At 34.2% G+C, this 27,815-nt stretch overlaps 1 protein-coding gene across 1 annotated transcript in view; it reads left to right on the forward strand.

The window, feature by feature from the left end:
- CDC40 (cell division cycle 40) overlaps positions 1-27,815 on the forward strand; it is a 64,697-nt gene that overhangs the window by 23,305 nt on the left and 13,577 nt on the right. Inside the window, exons 3-12 of the mRNA XM_044676697.1 lie at positions 7,704-7,833; positions 12,187-12,270; positions 15,061-15,200; positions 16,587-16,683; positions 18,864-19,003; positions 19,932-20,006; positions 23,114-23,159; positions 24,814-24,915; positions 25,644-25,759; positions 26,273-26,406. Of these exons, the coding sequence (XP_044532632.1) occupies positions 7,704-7,833; positions 12,187-12,270; positions 15,061-15,200; positions 16,587-16,683; positions 18,864-19,003; positions 19,932-20,006; positions 23,114-23,159; positions 24,814-24,915; positions 25,644-25,759; positions 26,273-26,406 (1,064 nt within the window). The remainder of the gene's footprint in view (positions 1-7,703; positions 7,834-12,186; positions 12,271-15,060; positions 15,201-16,586; positions 16,684-18,863; positions 19,004-19,931; positions 20,007-23,113; positions 23,160-24,813; positions 24,916-25,643; positions 25,760-26,272; positions 26,407-27,815) is intronic.

The raw sequence follows: 27,815 nt of genomic DNA on the forward strand, positions 1-27,815 counted from the left end.
ATCAAGCCATTCCCCAATTGATAAATGGGCAAGAGACATGAATAGGCAATTTTCAGGTAAAGAAATCAAAAGTATCAATAAGCACATGAGAAAGTGTTCCAAATCTCTAATAATTAGAGAAATGCAAATCAAAACAACTCTGAGGTATCACCTCACACCTAGCAGATTGGCTAAAATGAAAGAAGGGGAGAGTAATGAATGTTGGAGGGGATGTGGCAAAATTGGGACATTAATGCATTGCTGGTGGAGCTGTGAACTGATCCAGCCATTCTGGCTGGCAATTTGGAATCATGCTCAAAGGGCTATAAAAGAATGCCTTCCCTTTGATCCAGTCATACCATTGCTGGGTTTGTACCCCAAAGAGATCATAGATAAACAGACTTGTACGAAAATATTCATAGCTGCGCTTTTTGTGGTGGCAACAAATTGGAAAAGGAGGGTATGTCCTTCAATTGGGGAATGGCTGAACAAACTGTGGTATATGTGGGTGATGGAATACTATTGTGCTAAAAGGAATAATAAACTGAAAAGGCTATATAAATGTGAGTTATTCATAACAATGTGGTTATTCCTCTACTGACACAAATTACTATCCCTTTTTTCATGAGTTAGAAGATGGTCTTCATAAGTATCTGGAGTCTCAAAATTTCATACTTTTGTGTTAACCCTCTAGTGATAAACCATTCTGAATTTAGACTAATTGAAGCCCATAAAATTAACTGTCATTTCAGTCAGTCAGATGAAATGCATAAAGATGCATTTGTATCATTTCAAGAGCATCTCCAAGGAACAGTGAGTCACTATCTTAATCTCTGATTTTTATAAAGGAAAATAAAGAGAAGTGGTTGGCTTTGGTACCATTTAACATATCTTTTCTACTATCAATTTTTGCTATACTTAATTGAAGTTTAAGTCCAAGATTGTTAGTTGCCAAATAGTCAGTCTTCTTTGAGAGACTTTTCTTATTAGGGATTCCAACACCAATAAAATCATAAGTCCTACTAAATCACAGGTCCAGAACAAAAAAAAATTATTAAAAGTACATAAAATATTCCATTATTCCTAATCTGGATTTTAATTTAAATATTTAGATGGGTTTGTGTATTCACATTTAAATGGTTCTGTTCACTAATATAAATTCTAACCATAGAATATTAGAAGTAGAAGGGACCTTAGGTATAATTTGATCCAACTCCCTTGTTTTGCAGATGAAGAAAAGGGAACAGAGACAAATGACTTGCCTAATATCACATGGATAGTAAATGGCAAAGCAGAGAACTTATTCGTAGGCTAGTGTTATATCTACTACAGTGTCACAGCTTCTTACTTCCATACCTTCTCCTCTAATATGATTCTTGCCTATGATTTTAAGTCAGTATTCCATAGAAAACCCTTTGTACTTTTCAGAGTCTTGCCCATGGTTCTTTTATTATCACAGTTTTCCATTTATTATAGCAACTTCTTGGTTTTTCCTTCATAATCTGTCTTAAGAAGAGTCATATCCATGCCAAATAAGTGTAAAGTTGGGGCAACATTTATTTCAAAAAGATTTCTTTCTGGCTTTGCCTTTGCAAGCTTCTGAGTTGACAAAGGCAATTGCCTTCTTGTGTATTAGATCACAATAAGACGATTTCTAAATACCTGGGCTTCTTGACAAGCTGCTCACCTTTTAAGGTTATCTATTAGTATAGCAATTAGTCCATCCACCTGTTGTCTCCCATGCTCACTATATGACTATCCCATCTGCCTTTGATAGCTTTTTTATTTGAAAAATAGTTTGTTATCATTGATAATATGCTGCATTGTACTTATACCTCCATGCACATTTCCATTGCCTTTGGGGTTAGTTATAATTTTGATTTTTCCCAAATCATGGTATTCAATCATTTGTAACTATAGAGTATCTTTATTTTTTAATTCTTTCTAATTTTTTCCAAATTACATGTTGATATAATTTTAATAATCATTTTCTGACATTTTGCATATTCTCTCCCTCCCATGCACTCCTCCCCTTCCTTAAGAAAGCAGGCAATATGATGTTAGTTGTACATATATTTCAATGTTCATCATATTTTGGAACAAAGCACATATTGTTTACACTAGAGAAAAATTCATGGAAGAAATAAAGTGCTGGACTTGGAATTGGGAGAATCTGGATGAACTCAAGCACTTACTAGCTATATGACCCTAGACCAGTCATTTAACTTTTGTCTACCTTATTTATCTCATTTGTAAATTAAAAATAATAGCATACATCTGTCCATATTGTTGAAGGATCAAATTATATACAAGATATTACAAAAGTCTTAGTGTAGTAATAAAATTTTAACTGCCCTAAGATCTTTGGGATACCCTGTATAGAGCATTTTGTAAACTTTAAAGTCCTTATAAAATTTTTAAATTTAAATTTATTATTCATTTTTAGCATTCTTTTTTTTTTTTAATTTTGAGTTACAAATTTTTCTCCTTCCCTCTTTCCCTTTCTTCACTTATAGCAAAGGCAAGCAAAATGATACTGTGTGAAATCATGCAAAACATTCCAGGGGAGGGGCAGCTGGGTAGCTCAGTGGAGTGAGAGTCAGGCCTGGAGACAGGAGGTCCTAGGTTCAAACCCGGCCTCAGCCACTTCCCAGCTGTGTGACCCTGGGCAGGTCACTTGGCCCCCATTGCCCACCCTTACCAATCTTCCTCCTATGAGACAATACACCGAAGTACAAAGGTTTTAAAAAAAAAAAAACATTCCAGGGGGGCAGCTGGGTAGCTTAGTGGCTTTGAAAGCCAGGCCTAGAGACGGGAGGTCCTAGGTTCAAATCTGGCCTCAGACACTTCCTAGCTGTGGGACCCTGGGCAAGTCACTTGATCCCCATTGCCTACCCTAATACACAGTATTGACTCCAAGACGGAAGGTAAGGGTTTAAAAAAAAAAACATATTCCAACTTAGCTATATTGCATATAAATAAAAGCAAGAAAATGTAATTTGCAATCAATGTTATTAGTGCTCTCTGCAGGTAGAAATTTTTTTTTCATTGTGGGTCCTTTGGAATTGCCTTGTCATTGAAATCAATCACTTTATATAGGTCTAGCCATGTTTGTTTTTTTTTCTGAAACCACCATTATTATAGCACAGTGGTATTCCATCACAATCATATGGTGGAGCTTGTTCAACTATTCTACAATTGATGAGCATCCCCCCAAGTTTTCCATTTCTTTGCCACCACAAAAAGAGCTACTACTAATATTTTTGAACATATATTATTTTTCCCATTTTCTTTCATCTCTTTGGGGTACCTACCTAGTAGTGGTATTGTTGGGCCAAAAGGTATACATAAGTTTCAAATTCTTCTCCAGAATGGTTGGAACATTTTACTATACCACCAGCAGTTCACTAATGGGCCTATTTTTCCTCATCCTCTCCAGCATTTATCATTTCTGATAGGTGTGGGGTGATTCCTCAGAGTCATTTTAATTTGTATTTCTGTAATCACTAATAAGTTAGAGAGCTTATTTATTTATTTATCTAAAGATAGTTTTGATTTCTTCTTCTGAAAACTGCCTGTGAATGTCCTTTGACCATTTATCAATTGGGGAATGGCTCTTATTTTTATTAATTTGATTGTTTTCCTGTGTATTTGAGAAATGAAACCTTTATGAGAGAATTTTGCTTTAAAAATTTGCTATTACTTCATTATCCATGGTACCTTTTAGCAAAATGCAGTTTCCCTGGTTGTTTCTTATAATTAGGTCTATTTTTATTTTTGCTTTGTCTGAGATCATGATTACTCTCCCTGCCTTTTTACTTCAGCTGAAGCATAATAGGTTCTGCCCAGCTTTTTGTTTTAACACTCTGTGTATGTATCTTTCCATTTCAAATAAACAACATATTGTTGGAGTCTGGTCTTTATCCATTCTGCTATCCACTTCCATTTTATGAATGAGCTCTTTCCATTTATGTTCAGTTATGATTACTAACTATATTAACTTCCATCCTGTTATTTTTTTCCCTTTTGTCCTCTTTGCCTCTCCAAAATTTGATTTGAGGAGTTATTTTAAATTTATTTGTAGGGGAGTGTTGAAAGACTACAAGTGAGTTGTTTACTGTACTCTTACTATCTTGGCTTCACCTCTCCCTCCCCTTATATAAATGTGTTAACTATCATTTAACCTTTCTGTTACTAGCAACTCTTTAAGACTATGTATACACTGCAAAAGAGTTTGTCAGTGTTTGTGGAGGGAAGTTTGGCACCAGAAATTCTATATATCAGTGAAGGATCTGACCTCCTTATCCCACCCTTCTAACAACAAACCACCCCCTCACACACACACACTTCTTTTTTTTTTTTTTTTTTAATTGACTGGATCTATAAGCTAACTATTGTAGGTACTCCCTCTCAAAGTATAGACTGCAATCTATCCATCCCTCCTATGCTACTCTTATACATATCATCCAATAAATCCTCCATATTGGGTCCACTTAATGTGCTTGTAGCCTCCTTTAACTTTCTTGGCAATATTTCCAAATAACAGGAGTACATAGATCTGCCTGTCATTTATTTGTTGTTCTTGATTCATGATAGCCTAGTTTCTTTTGGGGGCTCATATATCGCTTTGGTGTTTTTTAAACACTGCTTTTGTATAGTTAATTTGTTGATAGTATGTTTCAACTAGTCCATGCCTGCTGTGCCCATCTCTATTGCCCATTGAATGAATGATTTGTGACTTTTAAGTCTTAAGAGATTGATAGACCGTGATTCAAAACTATATATTATCACTGAAAAGATAATAGTGTTAGTTCAGTTTGATTGTTCATTTAGTATCTAGTATGTCCTAGGTATCGTGTGCCAGGTGCTGATGATGCCAACAAAATAGATCATATCTTGAAGGAGCTTAAGTCTATGAAGAAGACAATATGTACACAGATAAGGAAACATATAGTAAAATCAGTGGATGGGGGAGCATTTAATAATTTCAGATATCAGGAAAGGTTTTGTGTTGGAAGTATTCCTTTCAGCTGAAGAACCTTAGAGGGCACTGGGGTTTCAAGAGGCAGCAGTAAAAAGGGGACGCATTCCAGGTATAGGGTAGCCTGTAGTAAATAGCCCAGAAGTAGGAATGTAACTGGCATATAAGGAATAGCAAATAGGCCAGTTTAGATTATTCACAGAGTAAGTTTGTTGGGAGCAAGTGATGATTTCAGTCTGATTGGAGCCACACTGTGAAAGTACTTAAATGTCAAACAGTGGAATTTGTACATAATATTAGAGGGGAAATACAAAAACAGCCTTTTTTAGAAAACACCATTTATTGGCCATCTTTAGTATCTGGCGTAGATATACATACTGATGAATGATGCAAAATTTAATTTTTCCAATTGCATGTAGAAAATTTTTAAGCTCAGTTTCAAATTCTCTCCCTCCCTTTATTCTACCTCTTGAGAATCTTTGTTATTGCTCTTTCAAGAAATCTGATATTATTTTAATATGTATTTGGGAGGTACTTTATTATTACAGGAGGGCTTTTTTTTACATCACAATTTTGCTCCTCAGACTCATCCAGTTTTCATTATCAACAAACAGTAAATACAATGGAATCTTGGGTTTTCAGCATCTTTTAGTCAGTTATATCACTCTTAAGATGTGGTATGCTATGGAATATCATTTATAAAAAATCTGGCATACTGTATCCTCATGCTTTCATCCAAGGATGACATATAGACTATTCTTGTAAAGATTTTTTTAATGGTGTAGGAATGTGAATCATTAATCACCTTTTATTGGTAGTAATATGGTTTTTGTTTTTGTTTTTTCTTTTTTTTACCTATTTGGTATCCCTTCCTTCTTTGAGACAGCTTGAAAATTATTACCTCCATCACAAATCTCCTTTACCTATTCCTACTTAGGCCCAATGATTCTTCCAGTTTTTGTTAATCCTTTCTTCTTCCTAACATCAGGAACTGTAAAGTTAAAGAACAGTTGTGATTGATAGAGAAAATAGTTTGTTTTAAGAAAACAACAATTTTTTTTTATTTCAACATTTCATTGTCCTGCTTCCAATTTCATCTGTAAGCATCCATGAGAAAAGATATGTCCTAATTGAGTCTCTTGTCTAGCTTTCTGTACTCTTTTTTCCTTACCACTTCTCAGTATTTTACAAAGTAGTAATAGTCATAACCCATGACCATCCTCATCTGTAAGATTTTACAAATGAATTTATATCTTAAACTGTACTGCCTTTAGCTGCCACTTCATTCCACTTGGCAAAGAGTAGTCCCATGTTTGCTGACTGAGACATTTTGTTTTTGTTAAATTTTCCCTAGAAAATTGTGATCGTTTCAGCATCTCCTCCTTGATTTACCACGTCCTCTTTTTTGGTGGGTGGGGGTTTCAATAATTTGTTTAGATGGTATGTGCTGGAGTAACTTCAACAATGGATCGAGAAATTATACCTCCATTGATTACAAGTTATTTCTTGTCAAGATACATTCATTTCATCTTTTTATTGTATTATTTGTTACTGCCATATCAAGCACCCTCCTCTCAACCGTCTCTTTGAACAAAATATTCATGATATATAGGCATGAGACTCTTATATTCTTGACAACCCTTTGGCCTCTTTCATCTTTTATTTCTTTGCCATATGTTCACATATATTTTGTCATCTTTTGCATTGAAATCACAAAATACTCAGGTTTGTATGTTGATTTAATTTGGAAGGTCTTAGAATTTCTCTACCTCATTGTCCTTTGCAAGATATGTTGATACATAAACTGCAACTGCCTTTATAGGCCTCTTTTTGCTTGTGTTCATCATGAATACTGCAATATGAGATGACTGAGTGTCTCTTCAAATGATGTTTTTTGACATGATAAAACCAATTCTGCTAATGCCTTTCAAGTCAAATCTTATAGCTAACAACAAATTCCTTTTGTCTTCTGCCTTCATTTATAGTGAAAATGTCAATATGTATCTGATTCAGCTCCCCTAGTTGTTCTGTTGGTCCCTGGATAGTCATTTTACATTTAATGTAACAAGAGTTAATGTTGTAATGTTTATTGACAATCTAAAAACTGACATTCTTAACCACTTATCAAGATTGCTTCCATTCTTTACAAAGCATTCTTTCTTGCAATGACATTGGAAGACTCTGCTTTTATTTACATTTGTAAAATCCTTCCCAGAGATTTCTCAAACATTCAGCTTTTGTTCTAACCAGTTGTCTTATAGTTAATCTAAACTTTATTCATTAGATTTGCTCAAAGTGAGATAGGTTTTCATGCTAAAGCCAAGTGCTTAAAAGGTTATACTTTGATTAAGCAAATCAATAAATAAAAGTATGATTGCATTACTTTCAGTGAGCCAAGCTTACCATGCATTTTTATTTTCACTTTTTTTTAACAATTTAAGGCAGAAAGCAAAATGACAATGATTTTTTTCTGTGAAATGCAAAGAGAATCTTAATTCTTGAATATGAACATTGTTTTTTTCTTGCTAATCAAATCTTGCCTTTTCATCTTAGGGATAGAGTCTTTAAACTTCCTTTTTCTCCAAGGAATCCTAAAATATCTAAAGAAAAGATAGTCTTGACAGAATCAAAATTAAATATTTTGGTCAGCAGAATATCATCAGAATACAGCAAAAAATGTTTTCTGCTATCGTGCATGTTGCTAATTCTTTAAATTATGTTTTAATTCCATGTAATATTGCAGTTTGGACCAGAAAATCCCTTTAGGACTCAGCAGATGGCTGCCCCTAGGAATATGCTTTCTGGATATGCTGAACCAACTCATATCAATGATTTCATGTTTGAACAGCAGAGACGAACTTTTGCAACCTATGGTAAGATTTATAGTTTGACCTAATTAAAGGAGTGGATGTTTCTCAATGATAGAAGAATGATATCTACTGGCTTTCTAACTTAGAGTTCTTGAATAGCATAATTTGTGCCATTTGCATATCTAGTTTGTTACTTTTTTTTTAAGCTAGAACATAAGAAAGACTTAGATTAGCATTTGAAATAATTGTTGCTAAACTCTCTAGAGTTTATTAAAATAGCATCTCCCTTTGTGAATTAATAAATAGTTATGGGTTGCTTACAGACAGAATGGAGTAGTGGATTCAGAGCTGGTGTGGGAGCTAGGAACACCTGGGTGTAAGTCTTTCTTTCTGACATGAACTTGCTCTATTGCTTCTGGGAGAGTATTTTAACCTCTTAGCAATCTGTGCAACTCTCTGAGACCATAAATTACAGAGAAGACACTAGTTTGCATTGATAGAAGGAATTTCCTTGTCTAGGAAAAGTAAGTCACAAAATTAGGTTTTGAAGCTAATTTTCCTGCCTCCTAATTCAGATTTCTTTGCAGTACTTAGGTGATATATTGACATTCCTAAATTGAATGATTTATTCTATTCTTCCTCCTGAAAAATGAATTGCAAAATGAAACTTAGAAATCTTTCCACACAAAGTTTTTAGGCTTCAATAGTAATCACTTTAATCAACATGCACTTTTACAATGTGCAGTATATTATACTAAGACCTGGGAAAAAGACAAATATTAAACTCCTCATAGATTTTACATTGTGGGGATATGATGCATACACAGATAGTTGTGCAGATGAGGCTGGCAGGCACTATTATTCACAATCTTTGTTAAGGATAGGCACATTATTGATGGAGGGGCCAATCAAAGTAGTCTTTATGTATGAAAAGACATTTGAGCTAGGTCTTAAAGGATGATTTTTGCTCTAAGGCAAAGACAAAAGCCATAGTCAGTTCTTATTTCATATGCTAAATAAGTTCTGAAAGAATTATTCAGCTCTATCCACCATTGATTCCTTTTGTTATATAATGTAAGGAAAAATGAGTTAATGAAATAAGCTAGTCACCCCATGTCTGAACTCTCATCTGAAATATGACTATTATTTAATATTAAAATTTACTTATAGTACTCAACTTAAAGTAGACTTTTTTTTCCTTGCCACAGTATTCCTGGCAGCCATGTCATAACCAAAGGCTATGTTTTCAAAATAAGTATAGCAAAAGGCACATTAGACCCCAAAACAAAAAACCTGAATTTGAGCTCTACCTACTCTAGTAACGAAATATTTGACCTTGTCACCTAACTGTTCTGACCCTCAGTTTCTATATCTGCCAAATGGCAACAATAATTGCTTTGCTTTTTTTTTTCTCAATATGTATTCCTTTAGCAAGCAGAGAGATACATTTAGTCATTCCCTTAGCTTTTGAACCAAGATCAGAAATGACCTCATTCTTTTAAGAATAGCCTTTGATTCACCTCTTATCACTAGATGGCGCAATGTCAAATGAATGGCATAAAATACAGGTCTGTTTGGGAAATTACAAACTCAAAAGTCTTTTTTGTGGCAAGAGTTGAAACTTATAACAGTATGAAATGGATTTGTTAAATCATTTAGTAGAGTTTGGACTTTTATTCCCTCAAGTACTAACACTTATACCATAATTAGAGAGTTTAGAAGTTTGGTGCAGAAATTATAATTTCTCCTGTTTGTAGAGTATCTTAAATTTGTGTAACCTTGGGCCCATTTCAAACAAATTTACTTTAAAAAGCTAATAGATTTTGTTTTGTTGTTGTTTCTTTTAAGTAGGCACACAAGCTTCAAAAAGAGAAAATATACTATGTATATTGATAAATAAATAAAATAAAGATATTCATTGGGTGAGGCATGGTAGAATAGAACAACAAATTCTAAGGTTAGATCTCAGTCAGACTTAATTGCTTATTCTTAATAAGTTCTTGAGATAAGAACTTCTCTTTTGTTTTATTTTATCTTGATGGTGAAAGAATTATACTGTACCCACTTCAAGAAAATAGTTGAATTTTTGAAAAAGAAAAATATAATAACAAAGAAGAAAAAACTATGTAATTTTAAACTCATCTCAAGAATGATAACATAGTTATCCAAATTGGCAATATGGTTGTATTATTCCGCATTTGGCTGGATACTTCTCTGTTTAAGAGTAGTTAGTTAACTTTCAATACAATTGAATAGGAGGAATCAAGAAATAGTTTTCATTACTTTGAAAAATAAGAAGTATTTATCTTTTAGGTCCACTTATTCATTTTTAATCCTACTGCTATATATTATTATTTATACATAATGTAGCGTTGGTTAGAAATGAACAGTCATTGAAGAAAGCAGGTAAGAGAATTAGGAAATAGAGGGAACTTTGTATGAGGCAATGAAAATGGCACTAGGTTTGGAATCAAGATTGGAGTTCAAAACTACTTTGTGTTCATTGGGGAGGTGGGGGCGAGGCACCTATTGTTAGACTATAAATTCTTTGAGGGCAGGGACTACTTTTGTTTTTTTTTTTCTTTTCATTGACAGTGCTTAGTACAATGCCTTGCACATAGCAAGTACTTAATAAATTCTTTTGGTTGGCTGATTGAATTGCTTTTGACTCTGCTTCTTACTTTTAGTACCAATGTGACTAAGAAAGTCACTTAACCAATCTGGGCTTGTTTCCTCATCTATCTATAAGATTAGAGGGTGATCTCTTAGGTTTCTTATAATTCCTATGAACTCTACTTTTTTTTTTCCATGCAGAAAAGTTAGAAAGAGGGTATAAAAAAAGGTAGGGTTTTGGTGATAGTGGTGAACAGAGAAGTAGGAATATATTCCTTCTAGACAGGAACTATAACAGAATTTGGGAAATACATTGAGGCAGGAAGAACCAGAAAACCCCTCATTTACTATACCAGAATTTTAGTGCACAGGTATGTATGTAGAGAAAGATGAATTTTAAAGGCTAGTTTACTTCCCATAGAAGTCTTTATAGTCATATTGCTTTTTAAGTGCGGGTAATCAGCTTAATTTTTTTAAAAATCTTTAAAGTCTCATTCAAAAAGTTCATGTACAGTGAAATTTTCTGTACATTAAAGGAATAAAAGACTAAATTGACTCATGGGATTTGAACCTGTGATTTCAGGGATTCTACTCCAAAGCTGCTTTCCTACCATCAAGCTATCTCTTCTGGCTAAGAAAATATTTTAATGCTGAAAAGTAAATGCAAATGAACTAATAGCCAGGTGGTTGGTTCTATTCTAGCATGTCAAGAGGGTGAGTTGAGCACCTGTACCATTTAGCTTATTAAGAACCTATTATGAAGTATGTTTGACTTAAATCTTGATTCTCTGCGAAAGCAGAGTCTTCACTGAGCAAACTTTAGCTGAAGAACAAAAACCCATCAAGTTACATTTATTCACAAAGGTACACACTTTTACTATTCCTAATCCCATTCCCCTCCACCCCCCTTATAGTCTGAAAAGTATCTATATTAAAAAATTCTTTGTAAATTCTCTGTGGAAACAAGTTATAGCCTTGGTGGTTTATGATTTACTAGAAATTAAGTTACCTTTAGAAGGTTGAGTGGCAGATGCTTAAAAGAAAATATTACAGAGCGTATTATTTGCTTATGAGTATTTAGTAGTTTTTTCTTTGTTTCCAAAATCCTTTAGAAACCTATAAGTAATATATTTGTAAATTAGTTGAATGATTATATTCACACATTTCACCTACCATTTAAATAACTCAGATCTGAGGCTATTACAAATATATACTGTTACTTGAGGGTAGGAAATGAAAAATATTCTTGCCAAAAAAAGAAATGAGCTTTTTCAAAATGTAGAACAATGTACGTTGTTTTTTTTAATTTCTCTTCCCCCACCCTCTTTCATGTAAAATATTTTTTAAGAAATATATTTGCTTTTTCCCCCTAACTAAACCTTGATATTATAGTGGATATCAATGAATAATTAAAGGTAATTACTATCCTATGAGTGAACCTTTTTACTGTAGTTATATATGTGTGTTTGTGCATGTATGTATTTTACAATGCTATTAGAAACTAAACAAAGGTTTAAAAAAACCAACAAAGATCTTAGTCATTTTAGAGTGATTATTAATTTCCTGAAAGAATAGTTTCTATTCTTTTCTGCCATGGTCTTTTTGTAATTTAGACTAGGAATTGTTTGTGGACTTCCTGGAAATATACAACAAGGAAAGGTGATAACTATTAAGTGAAGAGGCTTTTTTGTTGCATTTTAGTTGAGGAAATAGGACATGACATTTTATTTATGCAATTAATTATATATTATAAAATTGTGACTGGCTAAAATTTCAGATGACAGTCTGTCCTTCTTTTATTAGGGTATGCACTGGACCCCTCATTAGATAATCATCAAGTGTCAACTAAATATATTGGGTCTGTAGAAGAAGCTGAGAAAAATCAAGGTAAATTATTTTTAATATTTGATAATTTGGTGTTTCATTATATCAAGGATCTATAATTTCATCAGTGTGGATACTGCCTTTCTCTAACTTAATGAATATTCTTTAGGAGTTGCTGTGGTAGAAAACGTCATCGGCCTCATAATGAACCTCTCTAAATTTAGCTAGGTTAGACTTTAGACAGTAAATATGAAGTCCATCCTCAGCCCTATTATGTTTGATATTAATATGCACTTGATTTAATTATAAATTGTTTTTCCCATTATGCAGTAATTATAAATAGAGTAATAACAGCCTATACTTGATTTTTTTTCTTTCTGATTTCTTTAGAAGGTGTGGTTACATTTAAGTAATTTATTTGTTGTGCCATATAAAGAACCACCTTCCTTCTTAATACATATAGTTTTTACAAGTGCCTGATAGGGTGAGGTAAAGAGGAACAGGGGAAGGAACGATAGTCTTGTACGGCCTGAATACTTGGAGAGCTATTCATTGTTAATAGAACATATCTCTATGGGTCTATGGCTGTGTGGTGAATAACGAATATAATTTTGTATGTATTTTTTAAAATAATATGCTCTAAATTTTTCCTAAAACATAACATTATTGCCATTTTATTCCTTAAAATATATCGCATTATAATTTATTTGTCACCAGTGACCCTTTTGAATTCTGCTACTTGTTTCTACTGCTTTTTTAACCTTGTGCTGCTCTCATCAGACTCTCAGCCAGAGATAGAATATTTCTTTCCCCCCATTCAATAATCTCTAGCATGTTTGCTCCCCCACTTATCTTTTTATTCTAGCCTTTTCTGTGTCTCATTTTTAATATGGATGGAGCCAGTTTCAAAGTTAGTACAGTTCCATTTCAACCATAGCAGATGTAGTACACCCCTGGCACCCAGCCTAGGAGTTACCATTAGAAGATGGAAAGGCTGTGTTCTTGAGAGGAAGATTTATCTGTCTTCTACCTGCTGTGGATAATGGCCTCAGCCACTCTGACTTCTCATTAATTCTATTTAAAGTTTTGTTCACCAGGAAGATTGAAATCATCTAATGTTTATTGGATTGAATTGACTGGATTTTATTATCTGTGCCATTTCTGCCATCATTTACTGTAAATCATTTAAGGCTAATTACATATTAAAAGCTGCTATTCAAAAAGTCACTATCAGGACATGTGTGAACTTTTAAAATATTATAATCAAAAGTATTTGCATTTTTTTGATCATGGAAAAAAGCTCATAGCAATATGGAACCCCTGACAGTTTACAGAAAGTAAGTCCTATATTTGGGTTTAAATAAAGCAATTGTGTAAGTGCAGGATGCTAGAGACCTGAATTTACAATAGTTCATGTGATAAAAGCTAAGTTTATTTTTTGCACATTACTAGTAAAACATACCCAAGACAGGGAGAAAGTTTACAAAATCAAAAACAGATTATAACTGATGTTAGACTTATTGTAGTCTTTGCTAGTCAGGCCACATTTGGAGGATTTTGTGCCACATTTTATGGAGATAACTGGCAAACCAAAGTGTTTCCAGAGGAATATGATCTGAGATGGTAAGAAGTATGAAAATACTAACAAGAAGATGAAAAAATTATTGGATTCTTTGACCTGGGAAAAAAGAAGGCTTGAGGGGACACCAGAAATGCTGTCATATGGTAGAGGAAGATTTCTTCTTATAATAGAGGGCAAAAGTAGGACCAATTAATGGAAGTTACTGGGAAACTAACTTTAGCTTAATATAAGAAAAACAAGTTTCCAATTACTAGATCTATTCATTAGTCCAGTAGTAAACATTATTAAGCAGATACTGTGTCAGAATTGTGCTAAATGCTGGGGATTCTCTGTTCTCTAGGAGCCCACAGTCTGATAACCACAATCGAATAAACAAATTTTCATTTTCATGTAAGATAATAAACTTCCCACTACTGCTATCACTGAAAGTGTTTAAGCAGAAGATAACAGGTTTGCTGCTAGAATTAGCAGCTAAGTGGCAGTTGATAGGAGCCTGGAGTCAAGAAGAACTGGGTTCAAATCTGTCCTGGTAAAATTACTAACTGTATGACCCCGGACAAGTCATTTCACCTCTGTTTGTCTCAGTTTCCTCAACTCTAAAATAGTACTATAACAACATCTACCTTACAGGATTATTATGAAGATCAAATGAGATAGTTTTTATACACTGAGCCTAGTGCTTGGAACATCATAGGTACTATATAAATCTTATTCCCTACCCCTTGCTGCTGAAGAAGTTTCTGCAGTGGTTGACAATTTGAGCAAAATAACCTCTAAAGCTTCTGTCTAGCTCTAAAATTCTTTAATTAGATATCAACTTTATGTTAAGATGACTTGAAAACATCAGAAATTGATATCAATGCAACCATATTTACTTGGTAATCTCATATTAAATGATAAATAAGCTAAGACTTTATTTTGGAAATTGCCTTTCTTAATAGCAAGTTTTATTTTGAAAAGGGAGGATCTGTAGTCAAGATAAAGTTCATGCTAGTGAGGATTCTGTGTTATTGAAGAACAAGTTAATTTCCTGATTAATTAAACTTTGAAGAATACCTGAGTATCATAATAACATGTATAAGCACCTTGATGACCAGAGGGGTTCCTCACCAAAAGAATAGATTACAATTTGTGATATGAGATTCTGTGGTTAAGCTTTTATTTCCTTGCCATGTGTTATGAATGCCTTGAAAATTCTGTCTATTCATTATTGCTCCTACAAATGTAATATTCAGCTTTTCTTTATTAAATACATTTGTGATGTCTTACAGGTTTAACTGTGTTTGAAACTGGACAAAGGAAAACAGAAAAGAGAAAAAAGTTCAAAGAAAATGATGCATCAAATATTGATGGTTTCTTAGGACCTTGGGCAAAATATGTAGATGAAAAAGAAGTAGCTAAACCTTCAGAAGTAAGCATTAATATTTCTTGAAGACATTAAAAGTATATACTCTATAAGAGAGATAAAAATGTTTGCTACTAAGCATTGATCAAGTTTTGATTATATTATATATTATATATCATGTTTGTAAAAGTAAAATTTGAGAAATGCCATTCTATAAGTGTATATATTTCTATGGACATGGGAAATGTATCAAAACTACATTTCCCGTGATCCAACATGGTCCAACTGGTTTCCGTTTCCGGGTCTTTGGGCTTGGGGAGGCCGACGTCTTGACGCAGGGAAGAGCTTAAATCTCCTGGGTTAGGAGGGAGTAGCTCTTTTTGCCAGTAGGCTCTCTTGGCGAGCAGACTTGAGACAGTAATGGAGGCGGCAGTTTTGAATGCTTACAAGCGCGTGGTCTAATTATCTATCAGCATGGCCTTAATTAAAATACTAATATATATTATTATATCAGCCTTTATCATTTTTCATATTTATAATTTGGCAACTTCCAGTTCGAGACGGCAACTACCCCCACAGGAAGTTCACTAACTTACTTAAAGAGATAGTGTCTTTCATCACTTCCTGTGGTCCACCTCTAATTCAAATGGACAAATGGCAGTTTCTTCATTGATTTGGACTGCCCAAAGGGCAGTTCCTTATTCTTGATTTGTTACTTATTGTCACGTGTGGGTAACTCGTCTCCCCTCCCCACTAAGGGAGGTTAGGGTGACATCATTAGCATGCCTAGGTTGAATAGAATTTTGACTATTAATGGGCTGGAGCTAATTCTATTTACACATGTTGTATCATATTACATCATATATCATTTCATATCATGATTCTGCCTGCCATGTTTACTGCTTGGCCTGGCCGAAAATTCCAAACCAATCTTATAATTCTGATAATACTAATATCACTAAATATTTATGAGTATGTATGAACTGAGGAAAAGTATTTGGGCCCCTCCTGTGTTTCTAGTACTATGTTGTACCCTATGCATTTCCAAAAGAAACTTAACAGTATGGTTCTTACCCATAAGGAGTTTATAAGAGTACCCTAAATAAAGGTGCTCTTTCATTTTCATGAACATTCATTTAAATGTAAATTCCTTGAGAGCTGTAACTCATTTTGCTTTTGTCTTTGTTCCCCAGAGCCTAGCACTTAGTAAATGCTTAATTAATACTAAGGATTAATGAAATGTTATGATTTATGTTTTAAAATTCTTCACTCTTTAATTTGGGGAAAATTTGCCTACTTTAAACTTAGGCATTATCTTTGCAGCCATTCTTTTACCAGAAGACCTTTTATTAATAGTCAGTTAGCTTTTAGTTTGAAGCAGTATATAGCTGATTTTAGAGTAAGGCGAGATCTAGAATTTGAATTTGAACATAATATACTTGATTTTTATAGGAAGAACAGAAAGAATTAGATGAAATCACAGCCAAGAGGCAAAAGAAAGGCAAACATGAGGATGACAAACCTGGGGAAGAAAAGACCATTTTACATGGTAATGTACTTTTTATACTGACTTCTTTTTTATATCATTCACTGAAAACCTTGAGTACATAATTATAAGAAACGCAAACCTTATGACACTTATTGTCCACAGCAATAACTGAAAATCATCAAAACATACTTTTAGATTCTTGTGCTAGGTGAATTATATAACTAAAGTCATTGAACTCTAAAAGGTTCTCTAGCAGACACAAAAATAATTTTGAATAATTAAAATCTGAGTAATTTGGAATCATTAATTTCTTTCTCTAAATTTAAAAAAGAATTCTGGTAAAATAAACTGGTTTCTCTTTTCCCTTTTCTCCTTACCTCTATTATTTGTTATTATTATGTTTAATATTATTATTAATTATTATTACAGAGGTTAATAACACTTAGTAATATGGTAAAGGATAGAAATCCTAAATAACTCTTAATTTATTACATCAGCCATACTTTTGAGATAAAATGCTAATTTGATTTTCATTTGACATGAGAATAACACTGGAAGTTTTAATTATTCAGATGTTCTAAACTTCAATGTTAACTTTTTTAAACTCATTTTTTATTGTTGTAAAAACTCTTACCTTCCCTCTTAAAAATAATACTGTGTATTGGTTCCAAATCAGGAAAGCAATAAGGTCTAGGCAATGGGGATTAAGTGACTTGCTCAGGGTCACACAGCTAGGAAGTGTCTGAGGCCACATTTGAACTGAGGACCCTTAATCTCTAGTCCTGACTATCCACTGAGCCTCCTAGTTGCCTCATTCATTGCTATTTTAAAGATGCCTCATCTCTTAACAAATATTTATACTTAACGTGACTTTGAAATTGCATTCCTCCCTTCAGATGAGGAACCTTTTGGATACTCCTATATTCCCATTAGAAAATTTGCCCTGAGTTTAAGAAAAATTGAAGAAAAAGCAGTTTAGAAGAAGATTAAGACAAAGGTTATAAATGGGGAAAAGAAGAACCATTTTTCCCACTTGGAAAATTGTTTTCCTATCTATGTTTTGTTACTGATTTAAAATGGTTTGCACTAAGTGACATCCATCCATGCTAAAGCATATTATTTCTTTTCCTTTTGGCATTGTAGATAAGTTTTAGTTTATAATCCAGTTCTTTCCTAATGTAGTGCCTCATTTCATGGCACAAAAGTAGCCTCGAGTTCTGAATGGCTTAGCCAATTGAATGGTTATTATGATACTTTATATTTTTATAGTGCATCAAAATTTATAAAGCACATTGAATATATTAGGTGGTACAGCAGAGTACCTGCACCTAGAATCAGGAAGACTTTAAGATCAAATCCACGCTCAGACACTTACTAGCTATGTGACTCTGGACAAAAAACACTTAACCTCTTCCTCAGTTATAAAACAGAGATAATAATAGCATCTACCTTGAAGGCTTATTATGAGGTTCAAATGAGGTGATATTTTTTAAAGTGCTTAGCACAGAGTAGGCACTATGTAAGTACATATTCCCTTATCTTATTTCATCCTCATATCAACTCTGAGGAGGGTGTGTCAGATATGATTTTTTTTATTATTATTGTTTACTGTATTTCCATTTTTAAAATGAGTCTCAGCATTCAAGTGACTTGCTTGTGGGCAGCTAGCTAGTTAATGTGAGAAGTGGGATTTGATCCCTAGACAACCTTGACTCCAAATCACTAGATTGCCTTTTCAAGCTTTATCAGACCCCCAAATCGCAAAGGCTTTGATAAAGAGAGCCTGTTTAAGGACCAGACTAGCTAAATTTGGAGAGGCTCATCACCATAAAATTGACCACCAGGTTCAGTAACTAATGAAACTGCCCACTGAGGAGTTGCCATCTGCAGTAGAGGGCAGAAATAAATTGTGGGGCTTTAGAAATATGGGTATAATCACATGTCCTTTGCACAACTATATTGTAAACTATTTCATAAATCATTAAATTATCAGTATGACTAAAAGAATTGTATTTCTAACATTTCTTAGCATTTTAGAAATTTGACAGTACATCTAATTGTTAATAATAGCTATAATTCCAAGCAATTAAACTTGAGCAAGTCTTTGTGATTATTATGTTATATAAAGTAAATATGAGTCTTAAAAAATGATGCAATCTTGCTTTAAAATGACTGTAAACGTCTCTTAAAATGGCATAGCCTTTTGTGAATATTCTCTTTTCTCTTGTATTCTCTTTTAGTCAAAGAAATGTATGACTATCAAGGCAGGTCTTACCTTCATGTTCCTCAAGATGTTGGTGTTAATCTGCGTTCTACGGTACCACCTGAGAAATGTTATCTTCCCAAAAAGCAGATCCACGTTTGGTCTGGACATACAAAGGTAGAAATTTATGTTTCCATTTTGTTGTAGAGTTACTATAGACAGGCCAGTTTTTAAGATTCAGTTATTGATTTTGGAAATAATGATTTATGTTGAATTTCCCTACTATTTAAACACAACCAACAAATTGATCTTTAATGATGACCTACTTAATAGCAGTGACAGCTATCATGATCCTTTTCTACTCTCCCTGTAGCTCACCAGAATTTCCTGTCAATGATAGAGATTTTTGTGCCTTGAAGCCACTAACACAGTCACTTCCCTGCAGACAGTCAAGTCATTGAGTAACAGGCCTGGGGTGTTGCCACTTAGCCTCCTCTTCAGTGTTAATAACCAAAAGGCTGCCCTCCCTCTTTCAGTCCCCTATGGGGATCTTTTCACATTGGAGGAACAAAAAGTAACAGGTGAGAGGGTAGCAATATTCAGACTAACTCCTAAAAAATAAAACCATATTCATCAGAGATAAGGAATTGAAGTTTTAAACTTATAAATATTATATTCCAAGGAATTTAAGTGGAAAAGAGAGAGGAGATATTTTATATCAAAATTCTTTGTTGGTTGTACTCATTCCATGACCCATAATTTGCAGCTTTTTGCAAAGAGCTGTCACATTGCATTTAGGAAGGAGAAGGGCAAATCAGCAGTACCTCCCCCCCCCCCCCCCCCCACACACACACACACACTCCTCCAATGAGTATCAGTAGGGTTTTTGTTGTTGTTTGGGGTTTTTGGTTGATTTCAAAAGCTGTGCTTGCAGCAGGGCATCTCTTCCTGAATTAATAATGAAGTCTAAGTTTAGGACTTAATTTTTGCAAGGAAGGAGAGACTAGTGGATTCTATTGAAAATACTTGGATTTTTTTTCATTTCTTATTTCAATATATGATTTGTTCCTTTTTTCTAATTAATTATTGTAATACTTGTTTAAAGGGTGTCAGTGCCGTCAGGCTGTTTCCTCTTTCTGGACATTTGTTGCTCTCTTGTTCTATGGACTGCAAAATTAAGGTGAGATATTTCCAATATGTCAACACTGAACTAAATAAAATAGGAATATTGCATAGTTTCCCAAAAGTCTTGATGCAGTTTTACACTTTAATAGCTTTTAACTTGCCTTAAAGCTATTTGAAAGTGTAGGCTTTGATAGTTTGCGATTGCATCGAGCACTTTTGTTTGAAGTTTTATGACCTTTACTATCACTTTATATTTGGATTTGCCAAACTAGCTCTTTTTTTGCTGTTGTTGCTGAAACTAACTCTTTAAGAGGCAAATTATTTTCTTGTAGGGCACTATACTTGAAATTTAGACAGCTGTATATCAGATAGGTAGTATAGTTGGTTGGTCCTTGGATAAGGTTTCTCAAGCCAACCAGTTGGGTTTTTGCTATTCTTGGATTAATAGAATTGCATGGATTAATATTTTCCTACTCTTATTAATTATTAAAAAACATTTTGAACTAATCACTAATATTTACTCACATTTGTCTAGGATGCTTCAGAGAAAAGTTCATTTCACAGACCTTTCACATTCAGTTGTTTTGTCTTTGTGAGCCCATTTGGGATTTTCTTGGCAAAGATACTGGAGTGATTTGCATTTCCTTTCCTCTGCCATTTTATAGATAAGGAAATTGAGCTAAATAGGGTTTAAGAGACTTACATAGCTCATAGTCTCTGAAGCCAGATTTGAACTCAGATCTTCCTGACTTCAGGCCCAGCATTCTTATTCACTGAACCACCTAACTGCCTTCTCACATTCTGTACCTCATTTTAATCACACACAACAGCAAAATGCTTCCCACAGCCCTTTGAAGTTAAGACAACTCTTTTTATCCTCACTTGACAGATGAGGAAATTGAGGTTCTGAGAGGTCAAGGGTCACACAGAGAGTAGAGTAACAGAGCCCAAATTGGCCCAGAAGTCTTCTCATTCCTGGTATTTTCCTCCCACACGCTGCTGCCGCACCACACAAGGCACCTACCTCTCCAAAGATAATGGGAAACAGCACATGGAGTGGAAAGAACTCTGGTTCTGGAGTCAGAGAACATGAGTTCATATTTGACCTCCAAGGCTGAGTGGCCTGCTGATCCCGAAGAAATTGCTTCCCCTTAATCACTGTGCCTCACTTTTTTTCAACCATAAGATGAGAGATTTGGCTTCTGGCTTCTGAGGTCCCTTAAAAGCTCTGAATCTTTGATCTTCTAAAAACAGTAGAGAGCAGGATTTGAAGAAATAATAAAAGCTAGATGTAATTTTGTGGTTTTTCTTACCCTAAATTCCAGTAGTTACCTACTACTGCTTAGTTGTACCTTTTCCTTATTGTGGTTTAAAAATCTTTACTTTCGGGGGCAGCTGGGTAGCTCAGTGGAGTGAGAGTCAGGCCTAGAGACAGGAGGTCCTAGGTTCAAACCCGGCCTCAGCCACTTCCCAGCTGTGTGACCCTGGGCAAGTCACTTGACCCCCATTGCCCACCCTTACCAATCTTCCACCTATGAGACAATACACCGAAGTACAAGGGTTTTAAAAAAAAAAATCTTTACTTTCTCCTACAGTACTTTGTGCTAAAAAACACTGGGCTTTGTTCTCATACACAGATTCTTCCTGTTTCACTCAGTCTACTCCTACCTTCTGTAAAGCAATTTAGTGTCCCAAACTCCTACCTTTTTGCAATTTTTCCCCAAAAAAGCATTCATTTTTCTTTCATACTCTCAACTCTGGGACAGGTACTCTGTCCCTTCTCTTTCCTTTTCCCTGCCAAACTCTCTCTGCCTCTCACCTCTTTCTGACCAAACACATCTAATCAAAGCTTTTCCCCCCTACAACTATCCTTAACATTTTTCCATCACCAACCTTTCTTGTCTGGAATTCATTCACCTCTCATTTTTCCAATTGGCTCTTTTGCTATAGAAAGCATCCCATGCTAAGGATTTATTATATCACTGTTCAGTGAAGGAAGATGATATTCCTTTTGCATCTTTTTAGCAGTTTAAACCATATTTCAAAGAATATACATAGACCTGGAATAAAATCTGATACTAGTTTCTCTGACCGTCCACTAATTATATTCAAAATAGGTAGTCCTAGTCCCTTAAAAAAATGCAAAAACCTTGCCTTCCATCTTAGAATTAATATTGTATATTGGTTCCAAAGCAGTAGAGGTTAAGTGACTTGCCCAGGGCCACACAGCTAGGAAGTGTCTGAGGCCAAATTTGAATCCAGGACCTCCCATCTCTAGGCCTGACTCTCAATCCACTCAGACACCTAAGCTGCTTCCATAGGTAGTCCTTTTGACGCACAACTATTCTTGATAATGGGTATTAGGAGATAGTAGAAATACCTCCACTGCTTCATGAATCCTGGTGAGTGATATCTGCTGGTTAAGTTGCTACTACAGTAATAGTGACAAAATCAGAGTAGAGAAGGCTCTTCTAGTGTAATCAACATTTAAGTCAACTTCAGCTTTAGAGACTTTTTAAATGAAAAGGTTCACTTTACAGTACATTTGTAAGAGTCAGAACATGTGTTTGGTTCATGCCTGAAATGTTATTGTAGTTTGGTGAATGTCAGCTCTGTAGTGCTTTTGGAGTTCAGAAGGTTGTGTATTAAAAATTAATCCCTCATAAATTTTTCATGGATATAAACAAATATATGAAGGAGATGGATCTGTGAAATAGCTTCCTCTGGCTAGAGCACCCATTTGACCACTTAAAATGATATGACTAAGGAAGTCTAGAATTTAGGCAATTCATCTCTATTTAACATTTATATTATGTAAAGTATGCAGATTAGCATTGATTTCCCTTGAACCCTGAGAAAAGTTTAGTGTGAGGTAACTACAGAGTGATTGTAAATCTACTAGATTTCAGTTAGTTATATAATCATAACATTTCTACTGGATACCAGATTTGGAAGTAGGGACAGAACTTTTGACTTTTTTTGAGGCTATTATTAAAAAAGTTGATGTTTTCATTACATTAACCAAGATAGCTAAATTTCAAAACCAGTAGCACATATCTGCATGCTTCATATAATTCTGCTACCATCAGTGTTAATAATAAAATTTGTCATTTTACTGAACGTAGGGAACGCAGTTTAACATTTCAATGGTTTTTTTCACAGCTATGGGAAGTTTATGGAGATCGTCGCTGCTTAAGAACATTTGTTGGTAATCTCTATATCCATCTATATCTGTATATATGTATACGTGTATATACATGAATATCATTTAGGTTTGTGTGTGTGTGTGTGTGTAATAGTGTATTTGATATCCAAAAATAACATTCCTAATAAGGTAATTTCACTGTTGGCCATTCTGCTGTTAGCAAAGCTTATTCTAAGAAATCTGCTGGCCCCATTTGTGCGTTCACTAGTATTCAAGGTGAAGTTAGACAGCTGGTAGTGATTATGTGTCAACCTGCTGCCCAAGGATTTCTATATATCCTTCATAGAATGAGAAAGCTTTTATGGCTATATTCACTCGTTCATAGATGAAACGTAAACCACTCAAGAACACTATAGCTATTGATCTTTGCTGCCCAGCAAAGATGCTTGAGTTGGGTTGGTGAGCATTATTTTGGGGGAAAGGTAATCAGGTAAAGGATGTTTCATGTCCATGGAATCTGCAATTGAGTGAATATTTTTTGGAAATAAAGTCATGAACTTCTTTTTCTAATACTGGTAGAAGCCCTTATAAAGAGTGAGGAAGTGCACATTTTATTTGTTTTTAATTGATGTTGAGCTGGCGTTGAATCTGTTTGTCACCAACATTACATTGGTGAAGAGAGTTTATTACATTATTACCCAAAAGCACTTTTAACTTTGGAGCTAGCATTGATTCTAATTATGTTTCCTCATGGCTATGTTTTATAATCTATTTGAATAGGAATGCTCCATTTTGGGTGAGTCATTCTGAAAATGCCTTGCTAGCCTTGTATAAATTTACATAGCTCAATAAATAAGCAAGAGATTACCGATTACCTTTTTGAAGGCATTGAGATATTTCAGTTTTCAGGTACAATATTTCTACACTAATGGATATGAATATAGGTTATTTATAGGTTTGTGTTTTGTTTTTTTAAGACACCTGTCAAATATCATTTGTTAATAGCAGTCTTATATAGGCAGCTTCTTCATTCCTCTATCAGCTTCTTTTCACTCATGTGGAGAAACTTGCTGAAATCTTAAGTACTCACAGGAAGTTATGGTGAGGAGAATCTGGGAGAATGAGAATCTGGTTCTGGAAACACAACAGAAAGGGAACAATGTGGGCCTTAGCCCACATTAAGAGAGAAAGGACCATTTTCTGAAGACAGAGAAAAGATATAATCTCATACATTTACCAGCTGCCTCATACCAGGAGAACTTTTTTAGTAAGAGTCTCAGCAAGATGATGGCCACATAGTAGTTTCCATCATTTGACTTCATCCAGATTCCTTTTTACCAAACCAAGTAAAGTTTTTGCTTTCATTTAACCACTCAACATTTCTCCTTTTTTCATTTGGGGTGTTTTGCCTCTCACTTTAAAAAGAAATAAATTACTTGGTTCACAAGTATCAAAATATACCATAAGTTTGACTCATGGGTGAGAGCTATTTCTGCCTTTTTTCTTCTTTTTGACAGTAATTGGCTCATTGTAAGTTTGTATTCCTTTAACTATTGGATGTTTTATACTGGGTACTAGTAAATGGTACAATAATTTTTTTAAGCTGTCAGTCCTAGTGTGCTAGAATAAACTAATTTATCTCTTGGAATTTCTTTTCCAAGAGAAAATTCACTTTTTCCTCCTCCTTCTTGTCACCATTTTTAAAATTTATCTTTAGGTCACAGTAAAGCTGTTAGAGATATCTGCTTTAATGGTGTAGGAACTCAGTTCCTCAGTGCAGCGTATGACAGGTATCTTAAGCTCTGGGACACTGAGACAGGTAAGAGTTCCAAAGTATCATAGCCAAATGCATAATTGTTTTGCTTATTAGAATTTGTAAATGAAATACATTTTTCAGTTAAAGGGTTCTCTTAAGGATTTAAACTTGCAATAAAATGTTATTCTTAAAATTTACCTTGCTGCTTGTAACAGCTCATGAAGAGTTAAAATTTCAACTTAGAAATAGATCCTTCACAAAGAAAATTGCACTGTTAATTTTGGGAAATTTTAATATAGGGAATAAAAGTTATTTTATACCTATTTTAATGTTTTTCATGAGCAGACATTCTAAGAGAGTGGCAAAAATGAAATTTTCCCAGTACTCTTTCTGCTGAAATATGTTGAACTGTTAGTTATGCCTCTCTACCCTTCTCCCTTAGACAAGTCAGTTCTACACAACGTATAACTACTTCATAACTACATTAACATGAGCTTTCATTTTCCATATTATTTGACTTGCTTATATAGCTAAGATCACCACCTAACTGTAATTTTTTTTATTTCTGAGAATTACATACACTATTTATTCACTTTGATGATCTGAATTACAGAAATTCACTTCATAGTTTAATTTTTAAAATAATAATAATTTAAGTAGAAAAGTAATATAGCCTAAGTTTTAAAACAGACAAGCTAGTCTTCATGAATGTTTTATTATATCAATAGGCTTAACTCCGAATTCACTTTTAAATGGCCAGACTGACAGGTAATTTGGGATTTTGGTTTTAGGTCAGTGTATATCAAGATTTACAAACCGGAAAGTTCCTTATTGTGTCAAATTTAATCCTGATGAAGATAAACAGAATCTCTTTGTGGCTGGTATGTCAGATAAGAAGATTGTACAAGTAAGTGTTTATGAAATAAGTACTCTTAATAGTTTAGACCAGTGATTCCCAAAGTGGGAGCCACCCCCCCCCCCCAGTGGGTGCTACAGCAATCCAGGTCGGGGTGGTGATGGCCACAGGTGCATTTATCTTTCCTATTAATTGCTATGAAAATTTAAAAAAAATTAATTTCCAGGGGGCTAAGTAATATTTTTTCTGGAAAGGGGGTGGTAGGCCAAAAAAGTTTGGGAACCACTGGTTTAGACCTACATATATCATATTTGCAGCTGAGATTATCAAAGAAATTGACACAACATAAAATCTGTGTTTAGAATTTTTGTTAAGAATCTATAAACTTTTGAGAACTTGATGTTAGTCTCTTTTTCCTGTCTGCTTCCTGGGCAAGACGAAGTTTTATACTTTTATACAATATGCTTTTATACTTATACACAAAAAAGTATACTTTTATACTTATACACAATAATAATTGTGCACCATTTCTAACTTCTTTCTACTTTCCCCTTGAACCTTTAGTGGGACATCAGAAGTGGGGAGATTGTGCAAGAATATGATAGGCATTTGGGAGCTGTCAACACTATCGTATTTGTGGATGAAAACAGACGATTTGTAAGCACCTCTGATGACAAGAGCCTACGAGTTTGGGAATGGTGAGTTTCCATCCTAGGGAAGACTAACAAAGTTGCTACTAAACAAGCAACAGAGAAATGGGCAGGCAAAGAGGAATCATCTTTTAAAATGCAGTCCTTTGAAAATAATGTCACATTGGTATTCTGTGTCAGTGAGGTTTTTTATTATTTCACTACCTATAATTAAGGGGAAAATAAGAATTAACGCCGTTTGATCACATAGAGTATTCTCCTCCACCACCACTCCATTAGAAGGGTATGTAACTCCAAGTTGCTTGGTTTGTTTGTTTTCCCCAGCAGTTTGTATAGGTTTTCATTGAATCTTGTCTTGCAAACATATATTTATGACCAGAGGAACATTTGTATCCTTTGGCCGGGTTCCCTTGTATCTTTAAAATAACACATGGTCTTTCTCACAAGCTAAGAGCAATTATGTAGCTCTTAAATATAGATTATGACCATTATAAACTGGTTTAGCTTATTGGCAATTTGAATAAATGACATGAATTATTTTTCCTAAAAGTTGCCCATTTTCAAATAGAAGGATTTTTGTTTTGTATCTTTTAACCAGTCTTCACTAAAAATCCATGAGAAGACATAGCAGTCTTTTCTTTCCAAAGAATCTCAGAATTGGAGTTGCCTTAGAGGCCATCACATCTGATTCCTCTATGTGAATAAGAATCCCCTCCCCCACAATACATCCAGCAAGGGCTCACCCAGCCTTTGATTTGTCTCCTTTACAAGAGAGACATCTTCAAACTGAGCTTGCATAAGATAAGTGGTTGTCATTGTGTTGTTATGTATCTGGCTGGAAAAATGGAATATTGTAAAATACAGCTATATTAATAATCTTCATTCAGGTCCTGTTCCCTTGCTTCCTCATGATGTGGCAGTGACTCGAGGGTTTTCATAGGCTAGTGCCAGCAGAGTACAAATTCTGCTAAGTCCTACCAGCCAGAAAAACTTTGATTGTGGGCTCAGCAAAGAACTCTGATATGTTATAGAATAGAAGGACAATCTGGCCAGGTACAAAAAGATTTGCTATATAGGTTGACTACTTTTTCAGCTAGTTTGGCTGAGTTCAATTCTAAGTAATCAAAATACAGACTTGATTGACAATTAATTGATTAAAATGGAAACTGAATACATATTCTTTTTCAAATTAAAAATGTGTTCCAATCTGGCCTACATGTCATTAATGCAGTATTAGAAGTAATTTTGATGTTGTTATCAATAAAACTATTATTACAAATAATATAGTTTTATTTTTCCAAGAAGCCTTATGAGGAAGATTGTCAGTATTTTTTAGTTCCAATACTATTCCAGTATTTCTTAATCTGTTAACCCCTTGTGTTTCATGGTTTTCTTTTTTCTTAATAGGAAACAATTTAAACATTTTTTTAAAACCCTAATCTACTATCTTAGAATCA

The sequence above is a fragment of the Gracilinanus agilis genome, chromosome 4 (assembly GCF_016433145.1).
Source record: "Gracilinanus agilis isolate LMUSP501 chromosome 4, AgileGrace, whole genome shotgun sequence".
Classification (NCBI taxonomy): domain Eukaryota; kingdom Metazoa; phylum Chordata; class Mammalia; order Didelphimorphia; family Didelphidae; genus Gracilinanus; species Gracilinanus agilis.